The 18,662-nt window shown below is 51.3% G+C and overlaps 7 protein-coding genes across 7 annotated transcripts; 3 read left to right on the top strand and 4 right to left on the bottom strand.

The window, feature by feature from the left end:
• Positions 1-43: 43 nt before the first annotated feature.
• Positions 44-894, top strand: K460DRAFT_290651 (uncharacterized protein; the record flags this gene model as incomplete). Its single annotated transcript, XM_040929216.1, has 2 exons — positions 44-74; positions 134-894. Coding segments are annotated over 2 exons (792 nt in total), but the record flags the coding sequence as incomplete, so codon positions are not given.
• Positions 895-1,343: 449 nt separating this feature from the next.
• Positions 1,344-3,806, bottom strand: K460DRAFT_288583 (uncharacterized protein; the record flags this gene model as incomplete). Its single annotated transcript, XM_040929058.1, has 2 exons — positions 1,344-3,458; positions 3,507-3,806. 2 exons carry the CDS (start codon positions 3,804-3,806, stop codon positions 1,344-1,346), a joined length of 2,415 nt encoding a protein of 804 aa, XP_040786144.1.
• Positions 3,807-4,110: 304 nt separating this feature from the next.
• Positions 4,111-4,984, top strand: K460DRAFT_407925 (uncharacterized protein; the record flags this gene model as incomplete). The annotated part of the gene is made up of 2 exons (XM_040937121.1): positions 4,111-4,213; positions 4,323-4,984. 2 exons carry the CDS (start codon positions 4,111-4,113, stop codon positions 4,982-4,984), a joined length of 765 nt encoding a protein of 254 aa, XP_040786143.1.
• Positions 4,985-5,194: 210 nt separating this feature from the next.
• Positions 5,195-7,486, bottom strand: K460DRAFT_407924 (uncharacterized protein; the record flags this gene model as incomplete). The annotated part of the gene is made up of 1 exon (XM_040937120.1): positions 5,195-7,486. One exon carries the CDS (start codon positions 7,484-7,486, stop codon positions 5,195-5,197), a length of 2,292 nt encoding a protein of 763 aa, XP_040786142.1.
• A 399-nt stretch (positions 7,487-7,885) lies between these two features.
• Positions 7,886-13,385, bottom strand: K460DRAFT_289526 (uncharacterized protein; the record flags this gene model as incomplete). The annotated part of the gene is made up of 8 exons (XM_040929128.1): positions 7,886-8,147; positions 8,200-8,873; positions 8,920-9,294; positions 9,341-11,377; positions 11,428-11,548; positions 11,598-11,638; positions 12,139-13,028; positions 13,091-13,385. The coding sequence occupies 8 exons, from the start codon at positions 13,383-13,385 to the stop codon at positions 7,886-7,888; spliced, it is 4,695 nt and encodes a 1,564-aa protein (XP_040786141.1).
• Positions 13,386-14,842: 1,457 nt separating this feature from the next.
• On the top strand, positions 14,843-17,216 carry K460DRAFT_368454 (FAD/FMN-containing isoamyl alcohol oxidase-like protein MreA). Its single transcript, XM_040933780.1, has 2 exons — positions 14,843-15,118; positions 15,193-17,216. The coding sequence occupies exon 2, from the start codon at positions 15,267-15,269 to the stop codon at positions 17,133-17,135; it is 1,869 nt and encodes a 622-aa protein (XP_040786140.1). The 5' UTR covers positions 14,843-15,118; positions 15,193-15,266; the 3' UTR covers positions 17,136-17,216.
• Positions 17,196-18,395, bottom strand: K460DRAFT_341883 (Clavaminate synthase-like protein; the record flags this gene model as incomplete). The annotated part of the gene is made up of 1 exon (XM_040931166.1): positions 17,196-18,395. One exon carries the CDS (start codon positions 18,393-18,395, stop codon positions 17,196-17,198), a length of 1,200 nt encoding a protein of 399 aa, XP_040786139.1.
• Between the last annotated feature and the right edge of the window lie 267 nt (positions 18,396-18,662).

Raw genomic sequence — 18,662 nt, 5'->3', positions numbered from 1 at the left:
GAAGGAGGAAGAAGGAGGTTACCGACGCCAGTGTCCTCGCCGTCAAGTGTTTCGATTCCTTGATTTACCTGGAGGTACGTATTCACTCCTGATCGCTCCAGGCTTTCAAGCGGTCTGTCTAATCATATCATAGAGCTGCGAAACCGCGTCTACGAGATCGCAGCAGAGTGGAGTTATCGGTGTTTTCCCCACACGCACATAAGGGACAAGCCGCCAAAACGCAGAGGACGCTCCAAGTCATCCTCAGCAAGCTCATCTTCAGCCGAGGAATCCCGACATCTCCCTCCCAGACCCCTTCCCTACATCGGCCTAACGCAAACATGCTCCCTGATACGAACAGAGTTCAGAGGCCTATGGCTATCCAGCCATCGCTTCCCACTCTTCGCACTGGACGGCTACTTCAAAGCCTTCTTCCCTACACCACCACCAGCGTCTGGCCCAGGCCCAAGTCCAGACACACATCGCAAGCGCTTCGACTCCTACTTCGATCCCGCAGGCAAACTACGCCTATGGATCCGCAACGAAGACGTCACTGATACGGATATCCTCGGACTTCTCAAGTATAAAGCCCGGTTCCCGCAGTACACCATCACACCTGTTGCCGCTGCGTATACCAATGTGCCTGAAGAAACGGTCGCGTTCATCGCGGCGATTGTCAATAATAGCAATCCCAAGTGGTGCTGGGGTATTCGGGACAATGTTATTACGCAGATGAGGTTGATCTTCTCGGGTTCATCCAGTAATGTGAGGATCGTGGTCAAGGAGAAGTATGCGCCGCAGTGGATGAGGCCGACGCTTCAACCCGAGAATAATGTTCCGGAGGGGTATTTGGAGAGTCTGGGGCTAGATAAGCTGACGGGGTGTAGGATTGTCTTTGCGGTGGATTATACCTGAATGTAGTCAATTAGGCATCAGTAAGATACCTATGTTTATGTAATTAGGCTCACTCTACATGGCCATCTACTTTATTGATCGGGTTCTTCTCAGATAGGAAGTGGTGAAATGATTTACGCAACATTGGCGTTTGGGGGTGATGATCTAGCTCAACTGTTGAGCATACATATGGACCATGGAACCTGTCATAATGGTCTAGGACAAGAAACTATTGGGTGGGTAGCTTCTTAAGCAAATAAACTAGAGGGGCTGGCAACCTCAATCTCGAAATAGACTGTAGTAGCAAGCTCTACAATCAACAGCCAGACTACGATGCTCTTCGCGACTACCGCTTGTGCACAAAATGAAGAAACCGAAGTTGCAATCTGAGTTGAAAGCTAAGGGGAGCGTAGGGCCGTGCAGTGCTTATTATACTATTAGAACCTGAATGACTGCATCCCGGCCTCTCCTCAGTACCTCACCGCCGCACCAGCCCTTCGACTCGGACTCTCCGCCCACGCCTTCGTAAACCCATCCTCATCCTCATCTTGATCCACATCCCCAAGATCAATACCCGTAACCTCACCGTCGCCATCCTCGTACTCCTCCTCATCCGCACTCTCATCCTCAACGTCAAGCTCTCGACCCGCCTCAAGCGCCGGACTGAAGATGGGGCTCGTAGCAATTCTAGGCCGACTCTTAAACACCCTATCATAGTCTATTTCGTCTGAAAACAGCTCCTCCTTCGGCGTACGTTCAAGGCTCCTCGTCTCTTCGATCACTTCCATGGATTTCCTCGTACGAGGAGTGTCGAATACATTTACAGGAAACAAGCTCTGTCTGCTCTCGCGTTTCTCTTTCTTCTCCCTTGCGGCTAGGGACTTTCGAGGTTTCTTTTGCATGGCGACCATACTGAGGCGTGTGCGCTCGATGAGGGTTGCATGCTGGTCCATTTCTGGCTCGACAATTGGTGGCGGCGGCATGTGGGGTAGGGGTAAGTCTGGTGATTCGGGGACTGGTTCAAAAGAGGTCGTACGCGACAAGGTCATACGTGTTCGCTCGATGAGCGACAATGACATTCGAGGTTGTGGCTTTTTGACCGGAGATGGAGTTGCATTTCCGATTGAGGTGATGATATGTTCGGCCAGCTCTTCCTCGGGGTTAAGCTCTGGGTGTTCAAACAAAGAAACAGGTGGTTCAGAAGAAAATTCAATGCCAGCTTCTGGAGAAGGCGAGGGAGTGGGTGAGCACTGTGTCAGAGGAGGCGGGATATTGACGCGACGTGGTGGGGATGAGACTTGGATGATAGGGTCAGAAGTGGGCGGCGTTGATTCTGGTTCCGGTATACAATCGTGCCGAGCTTCGATCTGAACCTCGAGTGTAGACGGATGGCCGACCAGCGTAGCCTCAGAGTCCGCCGGCGTTGCGAATGCTGGAGCCTGTCTGGGCCGTGGAAGGATGGGAATATGTTCCAAAGACGATTTTCTTGTTTGAAACTGCGGCTTCGTAGGTCTATCTGGGCTAGTGGGCACCTTTGAGACGGACTCGGATCGCGTATTCTTCCTGCTGCGAGTCGGCGAGCGGGGGCCGCTTGAGGATGTTCGTCTTCTCGATAAGAATCGGGATGTTTGCTTTGGTGTGACTTTGGACACGCGCGATAATTCAGTGTCCATATCGACCAAAATGTTCTGATAGCTCGATCGCATAGAAGGTCGCTGGATTGCCGCAAGCTCGGTCTTTTGCTTGGACGATGGCAGCTGATGCTTCAAATGCTCATCGAATTTGTACTCCTTCATGACCGCATGGGCTTTTTGTATCTTCTCCTTTGAGCCTACATCCTCATTATTTAGCTCCTCGTGGAACACCTTCCACTTCAGCAACCGTGCCTGTTGCTCCTGGACCCTCGACTGCAGGTTCTCCAATAGCCCGGTTTCAGTCGAGACATCATCCAGCTTCCTCCCCTTCTCTACAGTATGCCAGACCTCATCGAACCGGCTGTTCAAGAAGGCATCCTCAGTTTCAACACGATCGCCGTGTAGCATAACATCGAGCCACTTCTGATTGCCGATCCAATTGTCCTTCAACTGTTTCTTGACTGCCTCCGCTTCTTTCTGGGATACTGCCGGCCTCTTCGCTCGCGGTGTGTCTTTACATTTGCCAATTCGGCGGTTGATGTCTCCGGCTTTGGAATCCAATATGCGTTCGAACTCCATGAATCTCCTCCTTTTCTCCTCTTTCCTCTTGAGTACATTGACCAGCGCTGCTTTATGGGCAATAGCCAGCGGTAGTAGGGACTGCTGTTGGTCAGTCGACAACGTCGTTGCAGTTGCCAATTCCCGTGCAACTGCCGCATTGCTGTCGATCCCTTGTCGCCCTGCGAGGACCTTCTTAAGCACCACAGTAGAGAAGAGAGCCAAGATCTCGTAAAACTTGTCACCCTTGCACTCGTCTAGCATGGTCTTGCGTAGCACTGATTCTCGACCTAGTACGCCGTTCTTCTTGAGTTCGTTTAGGCATCGGTATAACGCGGCGCGGAGGTTGAGTGACTGGAGAGGTTCAAGGGGCGGGAAAAAGGGCTGCAGTTTCTACCGTTGGCGTTAGAGAAATCCATCTTGAAGGAGGTTCAGAAATACCTGTGCAGTCTCATTTGCGTCCCAGATCTCGAAAAGTCGAAAGAGGGCCCACTCCGTGCCACCTATTCTCTGTTTCTGGTCGGCATTCCTAGCTGAAAACGTCTGCACTGTGATACCCGGCCAGTCATCTCGCAAATCCAGGTCAAGTAGTCGCAGATTCGTCACGAAGAGTCTAACGTCTGACGCAGGGATTGGGTTCAGCGTCTGTGGCTTGGTGTTTGTTTTGACCGACAAACTGCGGGAGATGACATTGCCGGTTGTTGTCGTGGCCGTCGAAACTGTTGAGGTTGATCTAGACATGTCCTGGTCTGGGGGCGGACATGTGTGTAGTTCGATGCGGTAATTGCGCTGACCTAGCTGCAGTTGACATCTAGTATGCATGCGTGGTTGCGGTGAAACGAGTCCATGCTTTGTTTGCCAAGCCGGGTGCTATCGATAGTGACAGTCGCGCTTTCCTGACCCTGTCACCCTAGTTTGACTAACCTATGTCACTGTTTTCCAACTTTCTGTCACCAACAATCACTCACCCTCCTCGCGCAATCGTGCTTGTTCCCTATATAAACCTACGCTCGCTCTCTCTATCTATAGCGAATACCCACCCACCATGGCAGCCGCCCAAGCATCACAGACCAACGGCGTCCCAGACAACTCGGTGGGGAAGTCGGGCGCAAACCAAGCAGAAAAGAGTGCCTGGACAGTCGAGAGCGGTATGTCATGAAGCCACAGCGTGCGTCGTCCGTATGCGACACCTCTCCTACTTCCTCACCTCCTGTCCCTCTAGACTTTCTGTCACCACCAACTGACCACAGCCAACAGTCCTCTCTGAGATAACGCCCCGCTACGCCGAAAACACAGATTCACCCGTTCCCTTCTTCCACCTCCTCGAGCGCCTCAAGACGACCAAGCGCGCTGGCTGGCGGCGCTTCGGCATCCTCGACTGCGAATCAATCTCAGACCACATGTACCGCATGAGCATCCTCACCATGATGGCACCCTCGTCGATTGGCTCCAAGCTCGATATACTGAGATGTTGTCGCATGGCGCTTATTCATGACATGGCAGAGAGCCTGGTCGGGGACATCACGCCTGTGGACCCGGTGTCCAAGGAAGAGAAGAGCCGCCGCGAATCAGAGACGATGGATTACATATGCACCAATCTTCTGGGGAAGTTCAACGGGGGCCTGAATGGGAAGGAAATCAGGCAGATCTGGCAGGAGTATGAGGACAGCGAGACACCAGAATCGCTGTTCGTACACGACATTGACAAGATCGAATTGCTGGTCCAGATGGTCGAGTACGAGCGATCCAGCAAGTGCGAGCGCGACTTGGGCGAGTTTACATGGGTTGCGCAGAAGATCCAGAGTGACGAAGTAAAGACTTGGGCAGAGCAAGTTTTCCGTGAACGGCAAGAAATGTGGAAGCAAGCAGGCAAGACGCCGAGCTGGAGAGCGGATACGGAGCCAAAGGCAACGTCATAATTGTCCTTCTGCTAGAGTAGACATGTCAGTGAGTGCTAGACTTCTGTATATCTTCGCGGGTATCATGATTCACGGTTCATTTATTCATCCCTTTCATGTCTTGCCATGTATAATTCATCAGGTTCATCAGTCATGCCACTATCATCATCATCATCCCATCATTCACGGTATATCTCCCCCAAGGCCCCCTACATCAAGACGTCAGGCAACTCACGGGCTAGACAGACTGTCCAATCGCCTCTTTTTCACTCCCTGCACCGCCGTATCAAACATCCCAGTCTGCCAATCCCTGTTCGCCTTGTCCACTCTCTGCTTCGCCATTTTCTCAAAGTAATCCTCACTCCGCTGTCTATCCTCAGTCCACTCGTTACCCGAACCCTCCTCCTCCCTACTCAAACTTCTTTCTCCGGACTTCTTCTGCCCATGCCAGTAACAGAAACCCTCACATGGCCCTCTGTATATCGGATGTAGTGGGCAGAGTGGACTGTTCGGCAAATGCTCAGGGACAAGCCACTCAAATTTGCGCCGGTCCTCTTCCTCTTTCCGCGCTAGAAGATTGAAGGCACGCTCATCAGTCGTCTCGCCATGCTGTACGCCCAACCGAGCGTCCTGCTCAAGAACTGGGCTCGGCATTCCCATCCCTGGACTCGGCACCTCTGCACCACGGTACCCACCAGGTGTCGCCATAAGTCGCGGCGTACTACTCGTCTCGAAATCCACCGGTGTGTGTGGATACGACGGTTGGCCCTCGGGACCCTCTTCCGAGTCCTCGTCATTCGCATCGATACCAGTATTCAAACTCATCAACAGCGCGTCCGAGTCCCAGTATCCGCCGGAGGAGCTGTTCGGTTTGCGGCGCGGAGCGCCTGTTGGGCCACTATGCACATCGAAGAAGAAGCTTGCTAGCTTTCCTTTGACTTCTCCATGCGCATCGAATATTGGGGGCGTGGGGACGCGGTTCACGCCCGGAGGGACGAAAGTTGGGGGAAGAGTCATATGAGCTAGAGAGGAGGAGAGGTTGGGTTGTGAAAGTTGAGTTGGTTTGCTGCGCCAAGGACGCGATGAGGTTGTGGCCTGCTTTTTGACATTTGTATCGTTTGCTTCCTTTGGGCTGCCAGCAGAGCGCTTGAATGCATGCAGGGAGTACCAGTTGTTAGTATGTTCCGGAGATGGAGGGGTATCATCACTAGATGCTCTCCATGGCCACCGTCGTGAGCGCGAGGCTTTGGTGGTCTGGCTTAGCTTATGGAGCTCTTCGTTTATGTGGGCTTGCTGTTCTTGCAACATCTTCGCATCGCTTGGTGTCCTACTACCATCCGATGTCCGAGTAACTGTAGACTCACTTGTACCGCTTCGATCACTTCGGCCGCGTTTCACGCGGGAACAAGAGATATAGCACTGATCGTGGACCTTGGGAGGCGAGCGTTCGAATACAGGAGATTGGGAGAATATAGGATCATGACCAGGCAGAAGGCCCAGACCGCCGTGGTTCTCTCCGCCCATGATGCCGTCTCGGATATAGACTTCTTCTACGATAGGAGCGGACCTTGGGAACTTGCTAAGCTCCCATACGGGTGGCTCCTTACGGGTCCATGGCGTTTGGGGGCTTCGAGGACGAGCCGGAGTGAGGCTGCTCAATGCACCAGCGGGTGGGCGAGTCCGACCAGGAAGATCAGGGATCTCGGTAGGCAACGACAGGTCAAGCTTCACCTTCCTTCGGTCCCTAAGTGAGCCTTTCGCATGGGCTTGCGTGGTAGATGGCCTCGTATTAGGTTGTCTCGATGTTTCTCCGATGACAGGACGCGGGTTTGGCGCATTTTCATACGAACCTTTGGATTTCATTGCCGAAAGCAAAATGAAGGATGGCTTCCTATCCCTTTTGCCTTTAATGGATACTGCGTCCTGTGAGTCTCGCCGTTTTTGGCCTTCGAGGCTGTCGGCGGCTTTCTCAGTTGGTGGAGCAAACATCCTCATATCGGGGATGTGTCTTGCGAGACCCTTCGCAAAGGCGGCAATTGAGGATCTTCGGGTTTCGGTACGAGTCAATGCATCACTCAGGCTAGAAGAGGACCGAGAAAGGTGTGCAGAAGAAGGCTGGGACTCGGCGCTATCGGTATGTTGAAGCCCTATATTATGAACGCTATCGATATCATTGTTTGTCGGTTTGCGCATAATCTCTTCAAGAGAGGGCGGAGTCTTCCGTCCAAGTTGCTCTGGTGGCAGCGGATTTCGACTGTTCCTCCTCTGTTCTTCAAATGGCAAGTCAGAGCCCCAGCTAAATTCCATTCGCCTGCTTTCGTGCCGAGGCGTCAAAGGAGTATGCTCTAGATCGGCGTGTTCTTGGAGCGACGTGCAGTGCCGAGTAAGGGTTCTTCCTGCTTCTGAATGGAAAAGGTTATTTTCGTTAATGTGATCAAAAGGATCTGATTCATCCAGAGGGATTTCATAGCGTCGCGCGGCCGAGTTGATAGGGTTCGTGGAGGATGAGACCGCCGACGACATGTGCAAGCGGTGGTGTTGACCGCAAGTGAGAGAACAGATTTCTTGAGAGGAATATCAATATGTAGGTATGGAGGATAGTAACCCGGCGACAAAGGTAGAAATCATAGGACATAGAAGAAAACGTGCATTGTTGTGGTTGAAGATGTCTAGATGGAAGCTTGCGCCTTCGATCTCCCAATCAGGCAGGAGGGATAGAGGACAAGAGATCTAGACGGGGAAGCGACCAGTCGCGCCGCAGATAGGCACACCCAACTTCCAAACCAGACCTCAATTCCGCTACCAAGACCGCACCAACGCCATACTATGCAACGCTTGCGGATGTTATCCGAACCTGTACCCAACCCGTCCCGTATACACCAGATACCTGACCTATGTCTCATAATACATTACACACTATCGCTACTTCTCTGATCCAGCCGTTGCTGTAACCACACTCGTCCCGTCAACGAACCGTGTGCGGAAAATGCGATTCGCGTTTTGGAACATGCCATCTTTCAAGCTCACAACAATAAACTGCGAGCCCTTGAACCTAGTTTTGAACAGGCGGCCAATGTTCTGTGTATGCGACAGATCGAGCGCAGAGTCGACTTCGTCCAGAATATACATTGGTGCAGGCTTGAATTGTAGCAATGCCATGATGAGCGAAAGGGCAATGAGAGACCTGCAGCACATTAGCACATGTCAAGTGACCAGAAGACAGGTAGATTGCGTACCGTTGGCCACCACTTAGCTCACTCAATGACTGCTTCCATACCTTGCCCAGCTGGACCTTGACCTCCAGCCCGTCAGAGATCAACTTGCCTTGCGGTGGATCAAGCTTCGCAAAGCTGCCCGGCAGAAGCTCGTTGAAGATCGATCCGAAGTCGCGATTGACCGTAGTCCATGTCTTGTGCAAAGCCTCCTTTTTATACTCGTCAAGCTTGACGATGGTCTCCTCAATCTTCGTCTTGTCTTTGATTACAGTCGACATGTTCCTCTTTAGGCTAGCTTCCTTCTTTTCCACATTGTCGATCATGGCCATGACCTTGGGATTGATCTTGTTCTTCTTACGTTGGAAATGCTCTTCCAAGGCTTTACGCTTGGTCTTGCAGTCTGCCATGTTCACACTTTTGAAGTCGTAAACTGTACCAGCCCGTCCAAAGAGCTCAGAGTCTGCGGCAATGAAGTCGTATTCTTTCTCAAGCGACTTTACATGACTTGCTGCGCCCTCTTGTTCTTTGTGAAATCTATCAATCTCATGCCCGAGTTTCTGTTGTTCCAGGCCGCCTTCTGTTATGGAAGAGCTCTTCGATCTTATCGTGTCTTCGAGTGACCGAAGCTCGTCGTCGAAACCAGTCAGTTTTGCTTGCTCGTCGCTCAGGTGGGATTGGGCTAGATCGTGTGCATCCTTTTAAAGTCAGCTTAGATGAGAGGGTCGGTTCTCAGAGTCCTACCTTCACGCGGGCTTGCTCAGTCAAAAGCGCATGAACCTCTTCCTGTTGTGACTTTAGAGTAACTTGCACCTCCTCAAGCTGTTCTTGTGCAGCCGCCAGGTCACTGCCGCATTGCTCGGATTCGACCATGGCTTCCCGCATTTCCGACTGCAGAGGCTTTATGGATGCATTATTCCTGCTTAAAGCTTTCTTCAGCTTCTCTAGCGATGATTGTAGCTCCGCCAACTTGCTGTCTTTGTTGTTGTTAAACTCGCTCATATCACGCTCGATGCGCTTGCTTTCCTTATTCGCCTCGTCTTGTCGTGCTTTCGCAGCCTTGATATCTTCCTTAAGCTGGGCGATGGTTTGCTTCATCTCCTCGACGGCATGTATTATCTACGAAGTTGTTAAATATATTCCACTTGAAAGGGGAATCACTTACTGATGAAGATGAATTGCCACTAATCTGCTCCTCGGTGAGCTTGATCTCATGCTTCTTGAGGTCAAGCTCCTGCTTCGATTTGCGTGCACCATCTAGCCTTTTCTTCTCGTGAGCCATGGTCGTTTGAAGGGCATGAAGCTGGGTCTCCTGCGACCCTAACTCTGTGGTGATCTCGCTGAGCTTCTGTAGGGTGATGAGAACTCCACTAGACTGGGGCGCACTACCACCGGATAGGACACCTGCAGGATCATAGGTATCGCCCTGAAGAGTGACACTTTTCATCCGCACTGCGGGATCGAACGTTACGCGCTTAGCAGTCTCGGCGTCCTCGCATACAAGAGTCGAACCGAAGACGTACTCCATGGCTGCCGTGACTTCATCGTTATACCCAACTAAGGACAATGCCAAATCCACCTTACCAGGAGCAATCTTCTGCGCAGCGCCGATTTTTTCTGCTGAGGCCTTGAAGGCAGCAATCTTATTGAGAGGAATGATGGTGACTCGCTTCTTCAATCGGCCATTCTCGAGCAGCTGCTTGCCAGTCGCAGCGGAGTCCACCACGACATTATAAAGTCGACCTCCAGCGCAGATCTCCAAGGCGGTACCTGCGCGCGTATGCTCTTTATTTAACGTGAAAAGCTGGGCGACAAGCCCCTTGACGCGAGATCGATCAAAGTTCGGAGACGGGTCGCTGTAGTTGAAGTCGATGTTGGCAACCTGGCGCCTAAGGCCGTCCGCTTGTTGCTTCAACTCTCGGATTCGTGCCTGGAGATGCGACTCTTGCTGATACATTTCCGACTCCTTTCCCTCGTCGAAGCCCAATCTGACCAAGTCAGCTTCGAGCCTCTTCGCCTGGGTCTTCAGCGTCTCCAAGTCCTTTAGCAAGCCAGAATTCTGCTCTTTTGCCTTCTTCGCTTTCGGTTCGTCTTCTTTGATTTGTTTCTCAAGATGCGAAATCTTGAGCTTATTTTGCTCTTGCTCAGTGGCTGCGGCGCTTGCTCGATTCCTGGCGTCCTGTAGTTGGCCCTGGTAACCACTTTCTTGACCTTCTTTGGATGCTACACCCGTTTGTAGAGTCTGAAGGAGCTCTTCCTTTTTCTCGACTTCTTCTGTTTGTTTCGCCAATTCATCGTGAGCAGTTTGATACTTCTCCTGCAGTTGTCCGTAGGCCTTTTTCTTTTCATACAGTTGCTTCTCCAGCTCCTTGACGCTCTTCTCAATGTCCGTCCTTCGTTCGACTTCTTCGGCCATGCTCGTGTTCTTCAGGTCAAGAACCGTTGTTAAGCGAACGATCTCGTGCGAATGTGTCTTAACGTCCTCTTCGAGAGCCTGAAACTTGCCACCTTTGCGGAGCTCCTTTTCGCGCGTAGCCTTGACCTTCTTGATGTCATCCTGCAAGTGCTCGATTTGTTGCTTCATGTGCACCGCTGATTCTTCAAGGTCTTTGGCTCTCTGCTTCTTCGCCTCGAGGTCATCTGCTGATTGACGTACCCGCTCGTTGTAGCGCGTGTAGTCGTGCGCGACAACGAGCTTAGTCAGGCGCTCCAGCTCGCTCTGTGTCTGCTGAAACTCCAGAAACGCCCGCTTTTCCTGCCGTAGCTTGTCGAGTTTGGGGTCAATTTCGTCGCGGAGCAGCTCTTGTATCTCCTGTACCTTCATTTCCTTCTTTGCCATGGTCTTATAAGCCTTGTCGCGCCTGTCCTCAAACATGCGCGTCCCGGCCGCTTCCTCCAGCAGTGCCAGGATCTCCTTGGGCTTCGAGTTCAGTACCTGCATCACCTTTCCTTGTGCGATCATGAAGTTGGGATTGTTGATGTTGAGCTGCACAGACTGGAACAGATTCTGAATGCTTTGTTGCTGTGCGCGGTGCCCATTTATAAGATATTTGCTCGCTCCGCCGAGCACGATTTGTCTAGTTACGGAGATCTGCGCATGTTCTTCGAAGCCGACGGGGCTTTTCGGTTTATCGCGATTATCGAATACGATGGTAACGCTGGCTTTGGTGACGCCTGCCTGTCCGCGCTTGTATATAAGGTCCTAAAGTGACTATCAGTGTCTGCGATGTCTGACATTGCCAGTTCACCCACCTGCAGGTTTTGCGCTCGAACCACACTCAGATTGTTGATACCCAACACAAAGCATATTGCGTCGAGGATGTTGGATTTCCCAGATCCATTCAGTCCCGTAATCGAGTTGAAGCTCTCGTCCCTGCATGTTGTAAGCCGTGACTCAATTCGCAAATTAGGAGTAAACAAACCAGCCGGAGATGACTGTGCGAACAGCATACGACTTGTAGCCCTATGTATGTGTTAAATAGTGTCGCACGACCTCAAAAAAGGTACCCACATCTATGACAAGTTCTATAATCCTCATAGTGGCGGCATGTACTACTGTTGTTGTGGTGGGTTGGACGCGGTAGACCCTTGATCGCATCAACAAGACGCTCGGTTGTCACTGCCACGAGTCGCGCTAGCCTCACTCTCCACGTGAGAGCGTGAATCGACCCCGCGTCTCCTCTCTTTCTTCTTCAAACCTCGTCCCATTTCCCTTTGCCTCTATTCGTAAATCACAGCACCTAATCTCGGCCTCAACCTTCTTCTCTCACGCGCGCATATGAAGTAGTTGGACAATACGTGTACATTCAGCAGCCGTTCACGTCGTAAATTACTACTATATACTAAAAGAAAATGCGCGTATGCTGACTATGAGTTTAAGCGTCATGGGATCGCTTTCAGCATCGCAACAGAGCAAGCATATCATCTAGCTTGCCCTAAACAATGTTGTGGCTCAGCCTCAACAGGCTCACTCCTTTCAGTATATCCCGTCTTGGAGCAACTTATTCTCCCAGTTTCTAGCACCTCCAAACTTTGTCGATCATCTCCTTCCCTATCCATCTTCTCTCTCAAATCGACACTCCCGCGGGGCTTCAAGTTGTAGGTGCTCTCGCTTTTGAAGTCCCTCCTGCTCTTCCCCACCCCACTCCCCAATTCGACCGTAATATCCTCATGCCCATTGTTCGACAGCCCAAAACGAAAGTTTCCTAGCGTTCTTGAGGACTTAGATCCCATTTTGCTCGCCCTACCCGTCGTGTGCGTGCGATCTTCGTAATAACCAGCCGTCCCCGTCGAGCCAAATGATGGGAACAGTATTCGGAAGAGACATTTGGTTGCCGGGGCACAGGCGGTCATTATGTGCACCGCTGGCTCAGCTATGGAGATTCCGATACCGGTATTCCATGTGCGGTCGGTGTTTGAGGGGGCGAAGCGGTAGTAGTAGACTATGAAGCGGCCTACTGACACACCTGTCGATACCCATCCCAGGCTCATAACAATGACAACGAGGAATTTCGTGCGTTTGGACATTTGAAGGTTCCAGACCATGAGGCTGGGGATTGGGATTATTATAAGGTCCATGAATATACTAAGTGCGCAGCTTGTCAGGATGAATGTGCGAGCATCAACACACGTCCCGCCCTGAATGGTCTTGCCGTCTGCGCCAACGCGATCCATGGCAGGCTTCGTCCAGGTGTAACGCACGGGATTGCACTGGAAGATGTTGACAAGAGTTGTTCCGACGGTGTAGAAGATGTTGAGCCAGAAGACAACATGCAGCGAGTAGCGTATACGTCGACGAGTGTCTTTCATTCGGAAGAGAAACATAATGATCGAGGCTCTTATCAATCCCATCACTAAAGGCAGAGGTACCCAGGTCAGTATATGTAATATAAAGATGTATATAAATGTTACGTACGTGGATGGTAGAACATTTGGACTGCGAAATTCCATCTGAGCGCAACGAGCTTTTCCTCGACTGACTTCTTTGGGAGATCCCATATATGAAATCCGGTGCCGCTAAGGATGATATACTTCCAGGTTGCGGTAGTGTCGACAAGCAGAAGAGCCATGGCGATTATTATGAGGTAGTCATCCCAATCGAAGTTCCGTCCGAGGTATCGAGAGTATGCCCTTGTTAGGACGAAGATAAATGCGAAGACCGTGAAAACGCAAATGATCGCGAGGACATGATCTTGTCGATTTTCTACCATGGTGCCGTGGGTAGCTGCGAAAGATGTGTAACGATGAAGTTGACCATCAACTAGAAAGCATCGCACAATCACCGGGTATCCAAAGTCAGCTCCCGTACTGGAGCGCTCCGCAAGATTGGTACTGCAAAGAATCGGCGTAACAACAGCCGTAAATTAGAAACTGGAAGGGAGGCCGTGGTACCCAGGAGGGGACAGCCACACCAACGAAAAAGTCTGATAAGGCGGGCGAGGTGGAGGTCGTCTTGGGTCGTCTTGGGTCGTGAGTCGTGCGTCGTGTGACGGTAAATATACTCTCCGTGAATGAACAAGGCACAAAGCAGGATTTCCAGCGTCAGGGCCCTTGCGCGCCTCAGTCTGCAATTCTATTCTCTTGTCTGTTGCTTTGCAAGTCTGTGCGGTGGCAGGGCGTACGAAACACTTCAAGTCTCTTCTCTAACAGCAGTATGTTGGTGACCGGGAATATAGGTCCAGATACACCTAGATCGATCGACAGTTGACAGGTTTGAGCGATGAAAGCTAGAGAAAGAGGGATTTGCGAAAACGTTCGCGTGCAACGAACTGCTCCACAACCTCTCGATGGTGGTTCCTAGCGTCAGGTACCAATGCCGCGGTTGATCTGGGTGCTTTTCGGAATAAACATGGCGATCATACAACACTATTGACCGCGGCTTCGGGAGGACTAGGGCTCAGGTCTACACTGCCGCAACGAGGTCTGAGCCGTCTCATAGCGTCAAGAATAGATTGATTTCCTCTCAAAAGGGTAAGTTTTGACAGAAAGGTTGTCCAATGTATCGGACCTTCAGTATGCACGCTTGTCTTGCTGACGGAGAAATCGGGGTAACAGCCATTAGCAACACAGCGTAGGCCAGTGTAGGCCTCGCCTTTCGGACCTTTTTAGGGCATTCGCGATTCAGTTTTTCGGAGCTTGCAGAGTTTATGGAAAGACAAGACGTCGATCTCACATTGATGACTTTAGGGGCCCGTTAAGGGGCCGCCGGAAAAGGCCTCCGGCCTATTTGGTTGGGCAATTTTCCTTATATGGTTAGCGTGCCCTGATTAGCGAAGAACAATGATTCAAGCGCCATCAGTGTCAGGCACCCACGGCGTGCAATCGGGCAGGACCAAAAGCTGTGGAAGAGTATCGAGGAGGGTCGTTTTCTATATTCTTGATGATCAGGAAATTCAAGTTTTCCTCTCGAAGCCTTTCTTTCACAGGTCCCACTTCTATTCGTTGTCGACGCATAAATCATTATGCTTTGCGAGTCAAACAAACACTGCGCTGACGCACAATGCTGGTATTGTGCTGTGCCGCATGGCTAGGTTCATCCCCTGGGCATGACCCAATTTCACGTGGGAAATACTTCAGAAGTCGTCACTTGGGGTACTACTGAAAGCCCAAAGCTAAGTTACGTAGTTAAGGTATCTACACTATTTATACATGCGATCTGGATCGTTGCGGGATGATCAGAATGGTAGTGATTGTCACTACCAGAGTTAGTGATTCTCCATTTTCTTGTTGTTCAATCTGGACTCTAACGTACCCTGTCCATCAGTCAAAGATCGTCAATCAGAGTCAGTGTTTAGCGTTAGCCTGCAGTCCGCTTACAGCGGCAGTTCAAAGGATGCATCCTATCCTGGTCTTTTAATTTCGATACGATAGGCAATGTCGTGTTCCTTTTGTATCCGTCACACCGCGTAAGGAGGAGGGGAGACGCCACAGGGTCCAGGAAACGGTCAGTTTGGACTTCAGAACGTACTCTGGACGGAAAGGATAACTCACGCAAGTTACGTTCTAACCGCCCTTCAGATCTGCGACGATCAGTTCGAATCGATCAAGTACTTGTCAACGGACCGTCGGAACCGTCGATCGATATTTGCGACATGTCATCGTTCACCTTGTGGATCACGGCCGTCCTCGCCAGTATAACGACTGGGACGCCCCTCCTATCTGCAAAGGTCGAAACTGGCCTTCTCAACCTAGACGTTGACCTCCAGCACGTCGACTCGTCCATCAAATCCCTCTTTCTCCCGGGCTCGCCCAACTCCAACGCTCCAGGGAACACGACCTCTAGATGCAAAATCTATCCCGGAGACCCGGAATGGCCATCTGACAAAGCTTGGTCGCAGCTCGACGTGCTCACCGGCAAACGCTTGATTACTGGACCCACTCCGCTGGCAGCAGTATGTTACCCTGGAAAGGACTACGATGCTGCAAAATGCGCCGGTTACACTACACCAGTATGGCAGCGCTCTTACGTGCACATGGATGATCCCATCGAGATGATGTCCCCGGTTGCACAGGGCTTGACCTGCTCAATTCCGAGCCTCTACGATTCAAAGGGATGTACTCGTGGCGGCTTTCCCAAGTACGTAGTCAATGCTACCGAACCGAAGCATGTACAGCTCGCTGTCAACTTTGCACGCAACACGGGCGTAAGGCTTGTCATCAAGAACACTGGTCACGATTTCTTGGGCAAGAGTGGTGGCAAAGACGCACTGAGTGTTTGGACGCACTGGATGAAGAGTATTGACTACATCGAGAAGTACGTGGATGAAAAACTCGGCTACTCCGGTCCTGCATTCAAGGCTGGTGTTGGTGTGCAAGCCTTCGAAATCTACAGAGCAGCTCACGAGAAGGGCAAAGTCGTTGTCGGTGGCGAGGGAGAAACGGTTGGTATCATGGGCGGGTACATCCAAGGTGGCGGACACTCACCCCTAACTGGCCTTTACGGCACTGGCGCTGACAACGTCCTCTCTTTCGAAGCCGTCACAGCTGATGGCAAATTCGTCGTGGCGAACTCCACCTCGAATACCGATCTGTTCTGGGCGCTTCGCGGTGGAGGTGGAAGTACATTTGCTGTTGCAATCTCTGTAACAGTCAAAGCGTATCCAGATCTGCAAGTCACTGCCTCACGCTTCACTATCTCGTCTGCGGTCACAGGTAAAGAAACCTTCTGGGCCGCGATTCGCGCCTATGTTGATTCTTTCATCCCTAATGCCGATGCTGGCACATACACGTATGCGACCCTAATCCCCACTAATGGAACTTTCACCTTCAGCTTCTCTCCATATTTCGCACCAGGGAAGTCGAAGAAGGAAGCTACCGCACTGCTCGACCCATTCTTCACCAGCCTCAAGGACCTGGGTATCAAGTTCGATCCCAACGTCACACACTTCGACCATTTCTACGATGCCTGGCGATCCTCTTTCCCGCTCGAAGCAGTCCAGAAGCCCAATGTCGCTACTGCATCACGATTGTTTCCCCGCGCGAACTTTGAGACCAAGGAGAAGCGTCAGGAGTACTTTGATCGCATTCGCGCATCATCCGAGAACAATCGAGTTCAAGTGCACTTCAACATACAGGCTAAAGATCCATCAAACAACGATAATGCAGTCAACTCTCATTGGCGGCCATTGGTCTCTTTCAGCATGCAGTCAGTTCGATGGCCAATCAATAGTACCGCTGCCGAGATCCTAAAGATACGAAAGGATTTCCAGGCTGGGGATATGCAATCCTGGAGGGATATCAGTCCTGGAGCTGGATCTTATCTTGCCGAGGCAGATCGTCTGGAGCCAGATTTTGGAAACGCTTTCTGGGGCGACAAGTACCCGAGGCTTCTGGAGTTGAAGAAGAAGCTAGACCCGCAAGATTTGTTCTATGCAGCCACTGGCGTTGGTAGTGAGAGATGGAGAGTGGAGAGTGTCGATGGGTTGCCAAACGAGAATGGGAAGCTCTGTCGTGTCGACTAAAGACACCAACTGATTATGTTCAACTTCAATTCTAGCAAATACTAAATGAGAACAATTTCGCTACCCTTCACTGGCCTGCACCACCTGCGCCCAATCTCCTTTGCTCTGCTCGAACTTTCCCGGCACTATGCCGTCCCATGTGCTCACCATCACCTCTCTGTCTTCCTGTTTGCCCTTCCATGGCTGTCTGCCATGCTGCGCAATGATATTGTCATACACCAGCACATCACCTTGCTGCCACTTGTGCAGCACACGTATCTCGTCCGTAATCTCCGCCAGCTTCTTGCAGTAGTGCTCAGGAATAGGCGTGCCATCACCGAAGAGCTGCAGTGTCCCAATTTTTTGAGGAGGATCAAGTGCGGCAAGACGCTGATTAGTCTTATAATGGGCTGCAAGGGCCGTGAAAAGGGTAGGTAGGCCGGTACCTGGCTGGGTCCGTATCACTGGAATTCGATGTGCCAAGACCAGCGTCTGTCCATCGTCGGTCCATTCCCACGTTGTATGCTCGCCTCTACCGTAGCGCTTGATCTGCTTCTCGATCTTCGCCCTCTTCGTCGCCTCGTCGTCTTCTTCTTCAATCTCTTTCCCAAAAGCCTGCTTCAGCGTTGAGCCGCCCGCGAATTGGATGTCGACTTTATAGGTAACTTTACTTAACATACCCTTCTCCGCCAACTCATCAATGAACTCGGGGATTTCGTCTTTCGCCCGTTGGAACAACTCTAAAGACGATGAGATTGGGGTCTCGCCGCCTTCTTTGGGAGCACGGCGACAGTGAAGGAAAATGTACTCCGGGGCGTGAGGCACCATGAACGACTCGTTATGATTGTAGATGAGCACTTCTTTGGGAGCCTCGTTCGCCGGTGCAACATTTGGAGCGAGAAGTGGTCGGTCGATTATGATGCCGATGACCTCGTGTGGCGAGTAGCCGAACGCATGGGCAAACTTACTGAAATCATCCGCTGAGTTGATGGGCAATCCGCGAAAGAGGAGTGTGCCATGCGTGCTAAGTTTCTTAGAGAGAAGACTGTCATGAGCCTGGAGAGACTTGATAGATGAGATGGCAGCATCTAGGTCCGGTGCTGTATTATCGTCGGTAGAAGGCCGCAATGCAAGCGGTGTTACTGTCCCCTGTGAGTGAGGTGCGCCGAGTAGCCTTTGATTTGAGGATGGAAGGTCAAACGACTCGAAGACAAGTGGTGAGGAAGCGCCACCATGCAGCTCGAGCACCTGTGCGAACTGTGAAGCAATTGAGACTGTCATATTGAGTAGGTAAATCAAATCCAATGCTACTATAATAGTTAGGAACATCTTTATGCGACCCAGGCGTTATCTATATACATTGTGGTATATCCTGGATGTATTAGACATTCGCCGCCACCAACGCGGGATCTAGAGCGCAGTGCGTTAGCCTATGTAAGATATCCAAGGTCTGTCTTACAGTCTACGGTAGGCCTTACATATCTTATATCAGCTGCCGCGTTTTTAGCGTCCCGCGTAGGGAATGGCTAAAACTCTAGAGGGATTCGC

Source organism: Cucurbitaria berberidis (genome assembly GCF_010015615.1).
Source record: "Cucurbitaria berberidis CBS 394.84 unplaced genomic scaffold K460scaffold_4, whole genome shotgun sequence".
NCBI lineage: Eukaryota > Fungi > Ascomycota > Dothideomycetes > Pleosporales > Cucurbitariaceae > Cucurbitaria > Cucurbitaria berberidis.
The sequence above is the reverse complement of the archived record's forward strand: the minus strand, read 5'-3'. Positions and strand labels throughout refer to the sequence as shown.